Raw genomic sequence first — 18,440 nt, forward strand, 5'->3', positions numbered from 1 at the left:
TTTAAACCTTTTATTCAACTAGGAAAGTCAGTTAAGAGCAAATTCTTATTTACAATGACGGCCTACACCGGCCAAACCCAGATGACGCTGGGCAAATGGTGCGCCGCGCTACGGAACTCCCAATCACTGCCGGTTGTGATACAGCCTGGATTCAAACGAGGGTGTCTGTAATGACACCTCTAGCACTGAGATGCAGTGCCTTAGACCGCTGCACCCATCAGGAGCCCCAGAAAGCTACATTCACAGTGTATTTGAAAGGACTTTAGGTGTGCTCGATCTAGGCACAATGGAAACAACCAAAGTGTCCCAAAAATGCAAACTGCCTGCCAGTTAAGCTAAATCATGAGCACCTGAAGTATTTAAATATTTAGAAATATTTGATCCAGGTCTGATTCACATAGATAGCTATATAGCCTAATCTACACACTCAAAGCATGTTCATACCTTCCTGAACAATACCTTTAGCTGGGCAAACCTGTCCTTCACTACCTTCCTGGACATGGCCTGTAGCTGGACAAACCTGTCCTTTACTATCTTCCTGGACATGGCCTGTAGCTGAACCAACCTGTCCTTCACTACCTTCCTGGACATGGCCTATAGCTGGACCAACCTGTCCTTTACTATCTTCCTGGACATGGCCTGTATCTGGGCCAACCTGTCCTTCACTACCTTCCTGGACATGGCCTGTAGCTGGACAAACCTGTCCTTCACTACCTTCCTGGACATGGCCTGTAGCTGGGCCAACCTGTCTTTAACTATCTTCCTGGACATGGCCTGTAGCTGGACCAACCTGTCCTTCACTACCTTCCTGGACATGGCCTGTAGCTGGGCCAACCTGTCCTTCACTACCTTCCTGGACATGGCCTGTAGCTGGACAAACCTATCCTTCACTATCTTCCTGGACATGCCCTGTAGCTGGACCAACCTGTCCTTCACTATCATCCTGGACATGGCCTGTAGCTGGACCAACCTTTCCTTCACTACATTCCTGGACATGGGATGAAGCTAGACCAATCTGTCCTTCACTACCTTCCTTGACATGGCCTGTAGCTGGACGAACCTGTTCTTCACTATCGTCCTGGACATGGTCTGTAGCTGGACCAACCTGTCCTCGGCTGCTGCCTCAACTCATCCTGCGGGCCTTTATTAGTGATCAACTCTCATTCCTTCATGAACAGAGTTCTACACATGGAACTCACTGTACCTGCAGAGTACAGTATTGATTGGGATTGTTTGATTGGGATTGATTGATTGTCACCTTTTTTTTAGACAGGATTGTTCACACCTATCCAAACCTTTCAGATCTCAGAGGGTGAGGGCTAAGGGTTGATTTGGGATTGGGGGCTCATCCTCCCCTAGTTTAGGTTCTAAAGCTGTGTTTGATACTGTATCTCCATGCGTACACCAGAAGATTCATGATTCTGCCTGGCCACCATGCAAGATTAGATTAAGGTCAAATTTCAGAAGAAACATTACATGCAGCCTATATATCAATTTAAAATGTTATCAAATGATTCATTCCTAACTCTGACCAAGCTGTCTCAGATTGAGTTGCTGCTCTGTCCAACAGGGCTAGGAACCCTCCATGTTCAGGATCCCACCCAGAGCTGGCCTCACAGCCTGTGGAGCTCTTCTATCCTGGCTATATGCTAGCTCTTCTCCTGCACCTCCTTCTGATTCCTGACCTCCTCTGATTTACACACTATTTACACTATCAACTCTACCTTTAATACAAAGAACACACAGAAAAGTATGTGAGATGACGAAGGTTACTTCAGCGGCGCATTTTCACTATATGTTTTACATAAATTTGACTTTTCATTCGTTTAATTTTAGTTTGACAGGTTTTTTTATTAACTTATAGATGTGTGTTGTGCTCTGTTTTAGTTTGAACAGTCTAATTCTAGATCTCTGTTGGTTCTGGTATCAGTTTTAGTTTGAACCAGGCTGCTGTGATAAGAGAGGTCGTAAATTCCTGGAGGAGATTATCTCCTCATGGCAACAGTATATAGAGAGAGAGTTTCATTGAGAGAACAAAGGAATTTCTTCCACCACACAGAACTGGAGAACTGAACGACATTTATGTTCTGGAGAAGGTATAAAAGATCGGTGAAGAATCCAGCTACGAACTGGTCCGTTTGGTACAATTTTGTGAAACTCATGGGAGACAATACGGCCACATTGCCATAACGCTGTTTATACAATAGCCTCAGATATGAGGCTTACGTCTAATTGTTGTATAAGATGAATGAGTGAGGATGATACTGTTTGTGAAATTGTGTAATGTGATTTTGGACTGTTTAATGAAGGAAACTCCAATTCCCTAAAAAGTTTCACTAAGTCATTGGCGCGCCCTCAGGGGCACAGACAGGACCTGGCGTCATGAGACAGCCTTTTTCTATGTCCCGAATAAAACTCCCACCTGGGTTTTCTATAAGCAGACCAAGCTTCCCTTAATTACGAGATGGCTAAAGGTTGCAGACCAGCTTACCACGAGAGGGCCACGGTTTGAGTAGAGACCATAAACCTGAGTATAAGCTAAGGCTGGAGTAGATGGCTGAATCGTTTAACCATACCAGGTGGTTAAACTCTTAGACTATCGATACCGACAGAATGAGAACAAGCCTTTGATATTAATTACTAGTCTGCAGCTAGGAATTCGGTATCATTGAACACGAAGACCTTCAACCACCGAAACATCTATTCTATAACGACATTAATGAATGTCCCTGAACTATCCATTCTAACCACGACAGACAGAGAGACAGAGAGAGAGGGCGGACAGACTCTCCAACAGAATCAAACTTTTCAACAGAGATCCCGACAACACACTGAGCGTAAATATATATAAATAGATTGCCATTGTTCCCGAATGAGTGAGCGTTCTTGTGCAAAGGATTAGCAATTCAATTGTTATAATATTCAACTCTGTAGTGTCTCCTCAGCTGACCCCCCCACTCCCCTTTTGTCTAACAAGCCGCCATGCCGGTTTAGCCCACTAGGGCACATTCTCCTATCATTTCCTTGTAACCATATCTACTGTTTGTTATGCATTTCTGTGAATTACTTAGTTAGTAAATAAATTATTTTAAGACAATTGATGTATGGATGACTCATGTTGAAGAGTGGGTTCGTGCAGATAACCAACCATTTACGCCGTTTGGAATGAGACTAACGTGAGGTAAACAATAATTCCTTAATTCAAAGACTAATTGATCAGATATTAAAATATCTGAAAGTTTTATTAGGAAAATTATAACGTTGTAATCTGAATATTTTCCTTGACTTCCTAGTAAATTACAGTTACATGATTAATCAGTTTTACCGCGTAATAATAATTACAGAGTTATTTGATAAATAAGTCTTCAGTTTTAATGATGCTAAAGACACGACAGTATTGTATTGTGTCTAATTCTAGATCTCTGTTGATTCTGGTATAAGTTTTAGGTTGAACAACCTTTTAAACTGATGTTTCAAGGTCTTACATTCTTTTTTGTTTCTTTTTCATTTAGCTTTAGTTTAAATGTTAGTCAACCTTTTATGGTTCAAAGGCAGAGGGATAGATGACACTATTATAGTTAGATCACTTTTATACTGTAGTTAGTGTCAGGGATAGAGAGATAGATGACACTATTATAGTTAGATCACTTTTATACTGTAGTTAGTGTCAGGGATAGAGAGATAGATGACACTATTATAGTTAGATCACTTTTATACTGTAGTTAGTGTCATGGATAGAGAGATAGATGACACTGTTAAAGTTGTAGCACTGCTGTGGTAATCAGTATATGTCTGTATACCCATTAAACCAAAGGTCACACGTTGTTGTTCACTACTTAAGCTACAATACTCTCACAGAACTCTGAAATATACAGTACAGAGAAATTCCTACTTCCTACCTGACCTCTGACCACATCCTCATTATGAGAAATGGTCAGTTCTGTCAGCTCCTCTTGAAGCACAGTGATCTCTTGGTCTATCTTCACCTCTTCAAACTGACAGATGAGTGATTTCCTCACCAAGCATCACTATGTTCTGCTCCTTTAAAAAGAGGGGTTACAATACTACAACTACAGTCAGCCTCCAATATGGTTCACACCCCACTGAGCCAACCATAGTGCTAACAACCATCAGATCCTTCTAGATCTACTAGGGGCCATTTAAAGTGTCTACAGGGAGGTTTTCAGACCAGGCAACACCAATCTGTATAACATGATGAACCTTCTCATGTAGTACGGTCATGTACCATGGTACCTTCCCCCCTGTGTCCTCAGCCATGGTGGTACTGGTGAAGTTAGACTTGTTCTGATGACCCTCTCTAGCTGATCCTGGCTAAACCTGCCATTTCCTTTTGTGGAGCCAATCACCTGCAGGCTTCAGTTACATGCAAGAAACATTCAATAACTATATGTGAATAAAGTGACAGTTTTATTTTGACTGAAGTTGTTTGACCTTCTCTCTCTGACTGTTGACTGGATTCCTGGTCATTTCTGGCCTGTAAAACAAAGCATTATTTATTACCAACTAAGTGATTAAATGTGAATTAAAAATGTAAGTCACAGTTTATGAACTGAATTCAAAAGTGGGGTTCCCACCAGACAAGAGGTTGAGTTTGTCAGTCTGTGATGCTGCTACAGACCGTTTCAACATTATAGAACATCTCTGGTAAGTCTGGGTACCTGGTTTTCCTGGGAGTGTGGAGGGGTCCAGCAAATCCTTCACAGGAGCAGACTTACATAATATTACATAAACCACCAAGGAAATGTTTACTAAGCGTATTTTTGGATGTAAAGAAAGTTAATGTTGCATATTATTGTAGAAAGCAGTGATATTTAAAAATATATTTCTCCTTTATTTAACCAGGTAGGCAAGTTGAGAACAAGTTCTCATTTACAACTGCGACCTGGCCAAGATAAAGCAAAGCAATTGGACACATATAACAACACAGAGTTACACATGGAGTAAAACAAACATACAGTCAATAATACAGTAGAAAAGTAAGTCTACATACAATGTGAGCAAATGAGGTGAGATAAGGGAATTAAAGGCAATAAATAGGCCATGGTGGCGAAGTAAATACAATATAGCAATTAAAATACTGGAATGGTAGATTTGACAGATGAGTGTGCAAAGTAGAAATACTGGGGTGCAAAGGAGCAAAATAAACATCCCATCTATAAATAAATACAGTAGGGGAAGAGGTAGTTGTTTGGGCTATTTATAGATGGGCTATGTACAGGTGCAGTGATCTGTGAGCTGCTCTGACAGCTGGTGCTTAAAGCTAGTGATTGAGATAAGTGTTTCCAGTTTCAGAGATGTTTGTAGTTCGTTCCAGTCATTGGCAGCAGAGAACTGGAAGGAGAGGCGGCCAAAGGAGGAATTGGGGTGACAAGTGAGATAGTACATGAGATAATACATGACCCTACTACATGAGAAGGTTCATCATGTTATACAGATTGGTGTGGCCCAGTCTGAAAAGGCTACCCCGGGGTGGCAGTGTAGGGCTAGTGGTTCGAGCGTTGGACTAGTAACCGGAAGGTTGCAAGTTCAAACCCCTGAGCTGACAAGGTACAAATCTGTCGTTCTTCCCCTGAACAGGCAGTTAACCCACTGTTCCTAGGCCGTCATTGCAAATAAGAATTTGTTCTTAACTGACAAGCCTAGTTAAATAAAGGTAAAATAAATAAATATCCCTGCTGGAACGCGTGCTATGGTAATATAAGTCGCCTATGTTAATTATAATTTAGATGTTAGACGACCAGTACTTATGTTTACATTTTACCAAGATCAAATGAGAGAAAGTCTATAGTACAGTTATTTTTTTAATCATGTAGTTTACAATATCTCTATGGTTATTACATAGAATGTTTAAACATTCCATCACAAAGAAACACGTTCTATCTCTATGGATGCTGATGTCATAGAGTGGTTTGAGGGGGGCAATCTAAATGAATGAGAATAAACATGCATTTCATCATTCTAAGATCAGTCCTAAAGTGTATGCCTTACTGCGACATTGCAGCATTATTGTTTGTATTTCCTGTTTTATTTTATTACAGTTACAAATACATGACAACAATGAGGATTACAGAAACAATTTCATCAAATTAAATTGCAGGTTAAATGTTCTTTAAAAATAAAAGAAAACATACATTTAATATGGATTCACAATGGGGCTAATATCCACTCAGAATAAACATCCCTTTTGATTACCTTAATGGGTATTTCAATCCAATATTAGTTTGCAGTGTGTTCCGTTATCCTACAGACACGACACATTGTGACATGGTACTTGAAGAAGAAACGGAGGTTATTTAGTACACTGTTTAGATTGAGGACATCTAAGCGAAGTCTTTACTTTGTGTTAGAGTTGCGTAAATTCGAATCTGGTATCAGGATAAATATAACAATGAGTCACCGATTTTATACTATGTATTTTTTATTAGCTAAGTAATAAATGGCAAATGCAACTTTCGTATATAGGTGCTCACTGTAATACCACGCAGGGCAGAACAGAGAACTGACAAGATGTATGTAAACAGTGTTCTCATACTGTGATAGACATTGTTCCAACCCGTCTGTTGGCCTATCACAGTAGAGGCTGGGCGTGGTTTAAACTTGCTCAGCCTATTGCAGGCGCTCAGGCGAGTCCCCGCCTCTTGGCGCTTCTTGGAGTCCTCCCTCCGTCGATGTATAGATTCTTACTGTTCTGGTATCTACAGTTTTGCTACATGCAGGTCACACCATGTTACTCAGTTCTTGTCACACACACAAACAGGAAAGTAGCAAGCAGTTGTTTAATCTCATAATGATGCTCCAGTGCACAAATGCAGATGCCTCACACAACCAACATCAGATAATATTTAATAATATATATGGTAATGGCTATAATGTAAAATACAGAATCCCACATTTGTCATGACAATATAAACGGATGGATGTGTGGCCATACTATCTATTGGCTGATTTTGTCGATCTAGAGTGTAGATCATTGTTTTGAAAGCGTTATGAAATGTGATAGTGTGGAATCCTGTATCTCCAGTGACAATAATTCTATAGCCTAGTTATGATGCGTTCATACACGATGTCCAGATTTTCACAGGCAGACCATTTACAAGTTAAATCATGAGGATAAATGTATTTTATCATCTGATAAAACAGGCTTTTACCAAATTGATTTGTATTTCTGGGGTGGATTATCCACTTAAACTGTATAGTGGATTATCAGTAGGTTGCCTCCCACTTTTCTCAACGTTATTTGGAAAGTCAGAGTGAAAGTAAAATAGTCCAACTGCGAACCAAGACGGGGTAAGATACAGATTATGTGTGTATATGTAGAAATAGCCTGTACCGTGCAGTAACTGAAAAATAATGTCATACTTTAATTGTGATTAATGACTGTATTTGTAATTTTACGACAAGGCTGATCTCTTCCTTTTGTTTTCAATGTCTGTTCTGCCTCTGGTGACTTAACTGCTTTTTAATTTGAAAGTGTGGTGCTGAACTCACACAAGTGATAGGTATAGTCATCTGCACCCAATGCAGCTATAGCCTTCAACATATTCTTACCTCTTTGTTGATTTGATATACAGAATTTTATAAGGGAGAAAGTGTCAAACAACACCGCCATTTCTGCAAATATGAAAAGATATATGATCATCAAACAATATCAATTTAGATCATACAAGGGAGAAACCTTACCTTATATTCAGGAAATCTTTACATTTTTCAGTTAAGTGCCTGCACCTGCTGTCACCTCAAATTCAAATCCAAATGTTTCAGTTGGGCAGTTCCTGCAAGAACCCCCACAAACTAAGGAGGTTTCTGAGGAGGTCCCACCTCCTTTGGGGTTATTGGAAGAGCATTTTGGAGGCATTTTTCATAGCCAAGAACCCTGAGGAACTTTTAGGATCTTAGAAGAACGCTTGTTGGAATGCAAAATGTTGGAGTGTAGGCATTCATCGTTATTTTGGCCTGCTGCCAGGTGTAGGACTTTGCTCCATGCATGGGCAAATTGGACATCTGGCAAACGGCAGAAAGACAGAATCATTTTTTTTATTGGGGTGGGTTGTTAAAAAAAAAAAAAAATTAAATCATGTTTTATTTCTACAAAAAAAACATGGCCGGCGGGTCATGGACCTGTTTTCCATTACTTTTGTACAATATCTCTGTTGTCAAAATAATCTATATTGAGCACTTGGCTGACCAGTAGGCAAGACCGCCCCACCCTCCCAAAATGGTCCAGCCCGGTTTTCTGATTAGCTGAGCTGAAGTGGCACACATTCAAAGTCAAACGGGTAACAAAAAGAGTGATACATAGACTTACAAAGATGAGGTCCAAAAGCAAGAGAGGGGGTGTGGTGATGTGTCCACTGTTATGTTTAAGGCTTGGATTCCACCTGCTGGTATGGTGCTAAACTGTTAAGTTACAGACCAGATTCCATAGTTCTATGTGCAGGATATGGAAGTTGTTACAGGCTGGCTACATGAAACATCCACAACTAAAGGATCATTGTGGTATCTGAAAATACACTTTCCTATAAGTATGATGGTGTACTTACTACGTGCACATGATAAAAGAAAGTAATGGGTAGATAACAAACTGAGCCATTGTAGCAAAGTATTTATGAACTAAAAATCAGATCTCTTAAACATTTCATTCATATTCGTTCTATTATCTATACAGTAGGCCATAATTGATTTTGGCCCAATAGGACTGGCATATTCCCACTTTTAATGAGCTTTCCGTCTTGATTGTGTTGTTTTGCCTAAAAACCTTTAGGCCTACCTATAGAAATGTTTGAAAACTCCCACTCTCCCAACCAAGTACATGAGGTGTTACACACACACATCCTGACTCCTGTGATTGCAGACACAATAGGAGTAGTTATGTCTGTTCTCTCTACTAAATAACCTGGCAGTGTTAATTCCAGAGTCCTACCAAAGAATCAGTGTGTGGAAAAAGGAGCCTGGACACTCGCCACAGACGTCTCTCTCCTATAGGAGAAACACGCTGGTGGGCCAAGGATGCTGCTCTGAAGAAGGTCTTTGTATTCTTTGGCGACCCACAAAATGCTCTGTTTGTGGATGTAATTCTCACCTTGATGGTTATTGAAGAGATGGCAGGTCAAAAGGCCAACTGTACGTGTCAAGGCCAGAGCATTAACAGAGTCTCTGCTCAAGGTACAACACAATCTTCACTGCCCAAACAGTTCTGTCTATATTTGAGAATACGTCCCCTCTCTCCTAGTACCTTCAAACCAGTGGCGTGGACATCCTGACAGGGGGATGGTATTGGGAACACAAGAGGCTCTGCAAAAGAATGTGAGGGACTTGATGTGGAGAGGGCTGCAAACAGCTTCATGCAGTGGTCCACTGACAAGCTGCAAGAACAGGATGAAGACAACGAACTGGAAGTGCAAGCTGAGATGCCTCAGAAGAGAACAAAGAAAAGGAAGACCATGCCATGATACCATGATAGGGATGCAGAGAGGGTCTACAAGACTAAGGTGCACTCTGTCATCATGGATACAGTCACTGAGAGCATCTGTCAGCTCTTGCTGACACCAGGCACGTTGTACACAGACTTTACTCATCTGGACCCCAGCAGGTTCTCAGAGATACAATATAATGGATTGCCCCAGACATCACTTGCAAAACTAAGCAAACTCTTGCTTGTTTGACAACTGAGCAGCTGTCAGCACTTTGCAGTGTGAGTTGACTAGTCTTGCCAGTCAAGGGGAGAGACTGAAAACATCAGCAGTGGAGAAGTACACAACCAGGACTGTGAGAGATACCTGCAGATGGACCTGATGAAGAATAAGTGGAGATGATGAATACAAGTTGTTCAACATGTAAGAACTGTGCTGTATGTTGTTATCAACTTCTACGGTGGTACATCTTGTTGACAGAGGCCTACCATGTTATAGGCCTGGGGTACAAGTTCCTATTCACCCTGTCTGTCACCCAGGTAGCCTGTGAGAGGAGTTTCTCATCTCTCAAACTCATAAAACATCGACTCAGGAGGACCCTATCCTACAATCTCTTGGAAGCATTTATTCTTGTCAGTATTTGGCCAGGATTGTTCCGGTTTTGGCCACTAGATGCCCCCGTTGTGCTTTTTGACCCTTTTGGTTTCCCTTGTTTCCAGTTAGTATTTGCACCTGTGCCTCGTTTCCCTTGAATGTATTTAAACCCTTAGTTTTCCTCAGTTCTTTGCTCTGTGTTTGAATGTTAGCACCCAGCCATGCTGTGAATAGTTGTTGCGCCAGTTGGGATCTCTTGTGGTACTCTGTTTTTGTTCTCATTTATTTTTGATGATCTTTTAAGGCCTTTTCCTGCTGTACCTACCACCTTGTGGATTTACCTTTTGACTTGGAGGATGACCTTTTTGTCTTGGAATTACTTTTGACTTTGTGGATTTATATTTTTGCCTGAACTTTCCTTTTTACTTTATTAAAACACCGTCTCAAGTACTGCTGTGTCTGCCTCATCTTCTGGTTTCTGCCGACTATTAGTGGCTCAGTTTGCTAAGTGACTGTTTCTCACACCGGAGACCTGAGTTCGTAACTGGGTCTTGAGAATTCTGATGGCAACTGAAAAGGAAATCCTTATGGTCCTGGATACAGATGATGTCATTGACAGGGTGACAGAGAAGAACTGCTGTGACACCTGCTGACAAAAGGGTAGGGAGGGCAGAGTGACAGCAGAGGAGAACAAGAAGAGACAGGCTGACAGACTGACAACAAAGTTACAGACAGAGTGACAGATCAGAACAAGGTGAATCACAGACAGAGGGACAGTGACAGCAGAGATGCAGAGACAGACAGCACAACAGGGATAAAACAGACTCAGAGGCCCAGTTATAGTGATGAGTTGTATCTCCAGATTCCAGTGGTGTTTTAACATGTATTTGTTTTAAACATGAGCTGGTTAAAAAAGGAGGAAGACCATGTTTCTTCAGTCACTGGGACAGTAAAGGTTGGGAATCTCTGTACTATAGTGTACTACTGATGTTATACACCGCAGGTTAGGAGGGTTAGGTTAAGGTTAGGAAAGGGGTTGGCGGAAATGCTTTCCTAACCTGCAACAATAATACCTTCCTGGTCGTATCTGTATCAAGTGTCAAAGATGGCAACATTCTCTAATAACTACACACTTATTTCTGTTTCATACTTCTCAAAGTTGATAACTAGCTTATTCATTTTTTCTTCAGTGATTCAATTCAGTAAGATATCATCATTTACTAATTGAAATAATTATATTTACATATACTAAAACACATGAATTCAACAGGTCAGTTCATCTGGATACTTCAAAACTCCTAATAACATCACAAATCCAGTGTGTGGGTCCTCCAGTGAGTTGGAGAGGATTGAGGAACAATGGCACCGTTTGACACTTTGATATGGACTGTGAGTGAAACTTTTATGATTAACTTGGCATGTTTAAAAAACAATTATCAATGTAAATATTTTCCCAATGAAATATAAATCAAAGTTATTATTTGTCTAATGGTTCTGTCAATTTTAATTAAACCTTTTTGAAAATAGGTGGGTCCTGGGGACCCTAAGGGGTGCACATTTCGTTTTTTGCCCTAGCACTACACAGCTGATTCAGATAATGAACTCCTCATCAAGCTTTGGTTATTGAAGTCAGCGGTGTGGTGCTAGGGCGACAACCAAAACCTTCACCCATTTGGGTCCCAAGGACCAAGTTTGGGAAATGCTGACCAAGGTTTAGGGTCTGGTGTCACACCTTTAATGACAACACGAAAACACCACGGGGCACCACCACACTCACAAAATACTTTTAATTTGATTTGAAATGTGAATATTTGGGTTAGAATTATGTTATCTACTTCTGTACGTTTTATGAACACACCATCAGTTTAGATTTTTGTGATATTTTTTCGTGACATTTTCTCCATTTCCAGATAACTATTATATTGGTGCTTAAAAGCATCGGATCCTGTATTGCATGTGGTAGAGCTGAGTACAGAATAGGGGATGAATGCTGTCCCATGTGTTCACAAGGTAAGGACCCTCTCTTTACATCATCTGAATCACCAGACGTTAATACATCATCAACACTCACAGAAAAACATGACGTTGTGATTCTCTCTTCCCCAGGAAATCGTGTACATAGTCATTGTACTGAATTCACCAGCACCAGCTGTGCGCCCTGTGTTGATTCTACATTCCTTGATGAGCCCAATGGTCTCATAAAATGCAAAGTGTGTACCAACTGTGATCCAGGTAAGAGTGGTGCTGTGTGTCTGCACTGAAACCCAGACACAAACACTGATATGTTACTCTATGCTGTTATGCTATGTTATGCTATGTCAGTTGTAATCTGCATCAGATAATAGATGCCATATTTTCTCTCTAGGTTTGGGTTTGAAGGTAAAGCAGCCATGTAGACCTTCATCAGACACTGTCTGTGGGACACTGGAGGGGTTCTACTGTCTAGACCCAACTAAGGATGGTTGTAGAGCAGCCCAGAGACACATCAGCTGTAAACCTGGTCAATACATCAACCACACAGGTTGGTCTTCTGTCTCACCTCATTATACTAAGTGTGTTGTCATAATTCAATTTCGTCAAGTTGGTAACTTCAGTGTGAATAATCATTAACTGTAAATATAATATAATTAGTAGGTGAAAAATTAAATGCAATTATATATTTCTGCAGGAACAGCATCTACAGATACTGTTTGTGCTGACTGCCCTGATAAAACTTATTCAGATGGATCATTAACATCCTGCCAGCCACACACACAGTAAGTTCACATATGTTTACAGACATCAAAAGTCTAAGGTAAATCAAACAGTATACTACAGTACAAATCTACAACAAAACAGAAAGTTGAATGATCAAATTGCTGTTTCAGACTGTTATATTATGTGTTACAGGTGTAAATCCTTAGGTCTTCAAGAACTAAGACCAGGAACTCATTGGTCCAATTCTGAATGTGGACCACAATCCTCAAGAATAGAACCTGGAATCATCATTGGTGTTGTTGTGGCATCAGTCCTAATAGCTCCTATAATAATAATAATAATAATAAGAAGAAGAAGGATAATTGTAATTCTAAGGAAGGAAAGAAGTCTAACAACAGTGACTTTTTCTCCAGTGACAGTAAATGCTGTAGAGGTATGTTGATATAATCTACATGTTGAACAGTCACTGTGCTAAGGTTAGCTGAGCAGATGATATTATTGTTCTACTTACTCTGGGCTGAACTAGAAATGTTTCATTGAGTAATATGTTTCCTTCTATTAGGCATCATCAGATTTAGAGGAAACACCAAGCAATGTAGTACAATGAAACAGAAGAAAGTACAGCATCTTGCAGGTGTTAGTTTTGTAAATGGTGAGTTGTCAAGAACTTCAGCCATATGACTAAAAGTGTATGCTCTATTACTTCACGTTATCAATGCAATGATGACAACTAAGATATGATCAAAGTGCTATGAAACTATAGCTTCACTTTCACACGGTCCTTGTTCATTACGGGTTTATTCTCCCACAGATTCAAGCTCTGACCGCACTCATCATTACTAATGCTACCTGAGGTACGTCCAGATTCTGTACACTGTGGTAAATGTGATCTACATTCAAATGTTTCTTGAAGTTGGTTTCTGGCATATTAATGTTGCTAAGTAAGATTTGAGGGTTGCCAAATTGGAGTAAAATACTGTAAATGTCAGTGTTTTTTGTGCACTAGTATCCCAAAGTATTAAGTGAAAACAAACATAGAAAACAATATTGGCAGCAATGAAAGAAAATGAAAAGGCTACTATTATATCATAATTATTTCGGTGACAACCTGGTTGATTAATAATATTGGGTTGACAATGCAGATAGTCCGGGTAGCCATTTGATTAGCTGTTCAGGAGTCTTACGGCTTGGGTGTAGAAGCTGTTCATGAGCCTTTTGGACCTAGACTTGGAGCTCCGGTACCGCTTGCCGTGCGGTAGCAGAGCGAACAGTCTATGACTGGGGTGGCTGGAGTCCTTGACCATTTTTAGTTCCTTCCTCTGACACCGGTTAACCAATGCAAATGAATTGGAAAACATTCAAAGCTTATTAATAGGACAACATTTAGCGTAATTGGGAACACATATGGCGCGGTGAGGAGTCAAAGGATCCTAGTCAGGCTATTGTTTCAGAGAACCTGTAGGGCTTCATGTGTATCACATCTCTAGGCGATAGTGGGCTAAATCAATTAGAAATATAGCTGAAATATGCAGGCTTTGTCATGATCTGTGATCAAAATAGACAGGGGTGTTTTTGGTTCCGTTTAGGCTACAGGTTATGGGTAAGTACGCAGCTGCACTGAAATTAATAGCCTGATTCAATGCGATTCTCCTGAATAAAAATCTGTTAAACTGTTTGGTCGATGGATACCGCTTCTATCTTTTTGGTATTTTTGTATAGGCATAGCCTACCACAAATATTCTAAATTGCAGAGACTAACACGGAACCCAAACCGGCTGCGTGCCTGCGCTATCATGCATACATGTAGTACCAATTATTAAGGTGGTTGTCAGCATGACTTTCAACTGCACAATATGCATGAATTCAAAAACGTTCTGCTGGGTTGGCACTAGAAAATGTAGAAAATAGTATCACTTCTTTATGTCCCTTGTAAAACCGGTTCTACTACCAGCAAGTAAATACACTTCTCTCCACATTTCTGAGGAAAACACATTCACCCAAAAGCAACTTTTTACTGAATTACCATAGACATATAATTTACAGTTGACAGTCTTAACATCCCGCACAAAACACATAGTTACAGCATACGACTAGATGCAAATCATCGAACTGAACAAATAAAAGAGCAATAGACTTTTAAACCGTCCTCCTCCCTAACATTCCCTGTCATACAACAGTACATAATGGTTTCCCTCTGAGCTGTAGGCCAAGGTTTCCTTCCTCATAAAACTCCCCCCTCTTCCTGTTTTCAATCTCTACAATCAATGGACAAATGTATTTACAATTAAATGAATCTAACAACAATAAAACTATTTGCAGTTTAGCAGTATTATTATGATGAATTTGTCAGACTACTAAAACAGATAGTAAACCATGTAAATCTACACCTGCAACCATTGGGTACTTTCCACTCTGCTTAACACCTTTCATAAAACAACTGCAGGGACTTTCCTAATCGTATTTCAAACTGAATGGGTGAAAACAAATACCATAATGCTTTCACCTGTCTCCTGTTCAGGTCAATGACAATGAAAGGAGATAGAGGAAGCCACTGTAGACTATTGAGATGCACCCCTACAGTAGGCTGTGGCTGCCTTGTTATCAGTCTTGTGTTTCTCTCCCTCAGGAATGGCAGACCAAGGAGCTGCTCTCACTTATGACACCACTGTCTGACGAAGAAACAAAGCCGCTTGATGACATTGGATCCTCCTCAAAAGGTCAAAGGGCAGACAAACCTCTCAGGCAGTAACATCCCAGTCTGCTTCAGTGGTCCAGAAATCAGGAGCAAACCAAGACTCAGCTGGAAAGGTATGAGATAGCAAACACAGACTCAGAGCTGGATAGGTAAGAGATAGCACTATCATAATCAACCCCAGACTCAGAGATGGATAGGTAAGAGATAGCATTATCATAATCAAACCCAGACTCAGAGATGGATAGGTAAGCGATAGCATTATCATAATCAAACCCAGACTCAGTGCTGGAACACCTCTTGTTATACACTACACTTATCAAACCTAGACTCAGAGCTGGAACACCTCTTGTTATACACTACACTTATCAAACCCAGACTCAGAGATGGAACACCTCTTGTTATACACTACACTTATCAAACCCAGACTCTGAGCTGGAACACCTCTTGTTATACACTACACTTATGAACCCCAGACTCAGAGATGGAACACCTCTTGTTATACACTACACTTATCAAACCCAGACTCAGAGCTGGAACACCTCTTGTTATACACTACACTTATCAACCCCAGACTCAGAGCTGGAACACCTCTTGTTATACACTACACTTATCAAACCCAGACTCTGAGCTGGAACACCTCTTGTTATACACTACACTTATCAACCCCAGACTCTGAGCTGGAACACCTCTTGTTATACACTACACTTATCAAACCCAGACTCAGAGCTGGAACACCTCTTGTTATACACTACACTTATCAACCCCAGACTCAGAGATGGAACACCTCTTGTTATACACTACACTTATCAACCCCAGACTCAGAGCTGGAACACCTCTTGTTATACACTTATGAACATAAGGTTGTCTGTGAGACAGAAGTTTTATATTTAATTCAAACCATCACAACTTAATTAACCTTCCCACAGGCTAAAAAAAGGTAAGTTAGGGCATATTAGGGTTTTAGAGCTCAGGTCTGAGGTTAAAACAGGGAGTGTTGTCCTCAGTTAAAAACTGAACTCATTCTGTGAAACCCCATCCAAAACGCCTGTTCATTTCCCCATAGGCATTTCCCCATAGGCTTCGTCCAACGAACCATGAACGAGTTAATGCCTACAAAAAGACGCCATTGCTATTTCTCTATGTAGTAGTGTTGTATTAACTAGGCTTATTGTCCTTGTCCTGTGTGTGTATGAACCAGTGATGATTCGCTCACCCCCTGCCATGTCAGCCAAACAGGAATGAGGCAAGCGGCCTCGTTACCCCTGAGACTGTCTGGAGGGTAAGATACAGGATATAGGTCTCTCCATGGGTGGGAGATGGATATTTAAGCTAATCAACACTCCCTTTATTTTACTGACTTTTTGAATGATTGATCCATTCATCCTTTCATCCCTTCCCAGCATTCCTCTCCTCTGAGGACCCAGCGAGGGTGGAGCACAGTGAGACACTTCTACAGCCAGAGAGGTGAGAGGTCACATGGTTTAGATGGTAAATATTTATATCACGTAAGCAAAAGGGAATATGTTCCATCATCTATGTTGATTTACATTAGTGAAAAATTGTCTACTGATTTTAATGTAGTTTCTCTCCCTTTTTGACAGTTGATTTCCTCTCAGGAACCCACATTTGTTCTTTGTTAGTCTGAAAGTAATTTGTGTAGCGTGTACTTTTCCCCACTCATTCACCCCGTCTCTTTATGTAGTTTATACATATTTGGTGGCCTGATTGCATCCAGACTATGTCAAATTCTGAACACAATGCCCATCCTGGCAGATCTGAACCTAATGCGAGCACAATGGCCTCTCACACTAAGTAACCTTTAAGTGCCGGGTGTAACTGAGTCCATAGATGCTCCATATCCATTACTTTGAGTGTTTTATATACATAGCATGACTAAATCTGTTTATTTCTGTGTTGCACTGGCAGTCAAGAAATGGAACAGCAAGGCCACAGAACATGACATACGCAGAGCTGTGGGAGACCACCTGAAGCATAGGTAGAGACAGGGGAATTCCCCTTTACCACGCCACCACCAAACACCTTCAACAGGCTTGGTCTGTTTGATCCATTTGTTTGTTTCAGTTTTCAGTAGTTGAATCATTTGACGTATTGTTGATTTTAAAAAATAAATAATTTTCAACAAATGGATTGGTTTAAAGGTGGTACTAAACTTATATACCATGCACAATTTTGACATAGTGGAAGATATCCTGAATTTGTACCATTTTTCATTCTAAGATGGACCAAGATGTACGTAGCTTTTGCAGATATTTGTTCATTAGTTTTGCAAGAGTGTTGATTGGTCGATCATTGGGTTCATTAGTTTCTCAATATGCCATTGATTTAAAAAGTAAGAATTTGATGCAATTCCCAACCCAAAATATAAGCTTGTTTTACTCCATTGTTTGCAAACAATATAATTGTAAAAAACAAAAGTCAGTTGGTTGCATAAATAATGACGATTACTAAATGTTACATGAAATATCAAAACCGAATTGAAACGCCTTTGATAAAATGTAATGGCTATAATTCACTTAATGGTAAGGCATGGAATAATGGACGTTTGAAATATGAGCAGGTGATGATTTGAGTCATGGTTCTTCAGTAGTGGAATAAAGACAATTAGAACAAATGTTGTACAGAAATACTGTGTGTAAATGCTGGAGTGATGTATGATTGTTAATAAAACTGTCCATATACCAAAAAACATTATACTGCGTTCATGTGTATAGGCTGCAAGTACGTTGAAATTAAGTTGTTTTCAAGTCGTTGAAACTTTCAACCAAAACCAAACGGAGATTGGACGTCGGGCATAGTCATCTTTTCAACTACATTTTGCTAGGTGGGTATAGCCTGTTACATCATCCATCCTCTCAGGCCAGAGGCATTTTGCTCGGTGGGTATAGCCTGCTACATCTTCCATCCTCTCAGGTCAGAGGCATTTTGCTAGGTGGGTATAGCCTGTTACATCTTCCATCCTCTCAGGTCAGAGGCATTTTGCTAGGTGGGTATAGCTTAGTTTG

General features: G+C 40.3%; 1 protein-coding gene across 4 annotated transcripts in view; it reads left to right on the forward strand.

Annotated features, from left to right (window-relative positions):
• Nucleotides 1-18,126, forward strand: part of LOC118360612 (tumor necrosis factor receptor superfamily member 14-like) — a 105,349-nt gene extending 87,223 nt beyond the window's left edge. The window contains exons 1-13 of one of the 4 annotated variants that reach the window (XM_035739858.2): nt 6,510-7,308; nt 11,296-11,414; nt 11,936-12,035; nt 12,132-12,257; nt 12,391-12,546; nt 12,694-12,781; nt 12,915-13,155; nt 13,285-13,374; nt 13,534-13,576; nt 15,349-15,530; nt 16,616-16,696; nt 16,818-16,881; nt 17,344-18,126. In XM_035739858.2, the coding sequence (XP_035595751.2) occupies nt 11,385-11,414; nt 11,936-12,035; nt 12,132-12,257; nt 12,391-12,546; nt 12,694-12,781; nt 12,915-13,155; nt 13,285-13,329 (786 nt within the window). In that variant the 5' untranslated portion in view covers nt 6,510-7,308; nt 11,296-11,384 and the 3' untranslated portion in view covers nt 13,330-13,374; nt 13,534-13,576; nt 15,349-15,530; ... (1 more) ...; nt 16,818-16,881; nt 17,344-18,126. Of the gene's footprint in view, nt 1-6,509; nt 7,309-11,295; nt 11,415-11,935; nt 12,036-12,131; nt 12,258-12,390; nt 12,547-12,693; nt 12,782-12,914; nt 13,156-13,284; nt 13,375-13,533; nt 13,577-15,348; nt 15,531-16,615; nt 16,697-16,817; nt 16,906-17,343 lie in introns of those variants that run through there. The other 3 variants (XM_052484775.1, XM_052484774.1, XM_052484777.1) reach the window with 3 other exon arrangements.
• Nucleotides 18,127-18,440: the final 314 nt, after the last annotated feature.

This window comes from Oncorhynchus keta, chromosome 28, assembly GCF_023373465.1.
Source record: "Oncorhynchus keta strain PuntledgeMale-10-30-2019 chromosome 28, Oket_V2, whole genome shotgun sequence".
Classification (NCBI taxonomy): Eukaryota; Metazoa; Chordata; class Actinopteri; order Salmoniformes; family Salmonidae; genus Oncorhynchus; species Oncorhynchus keta.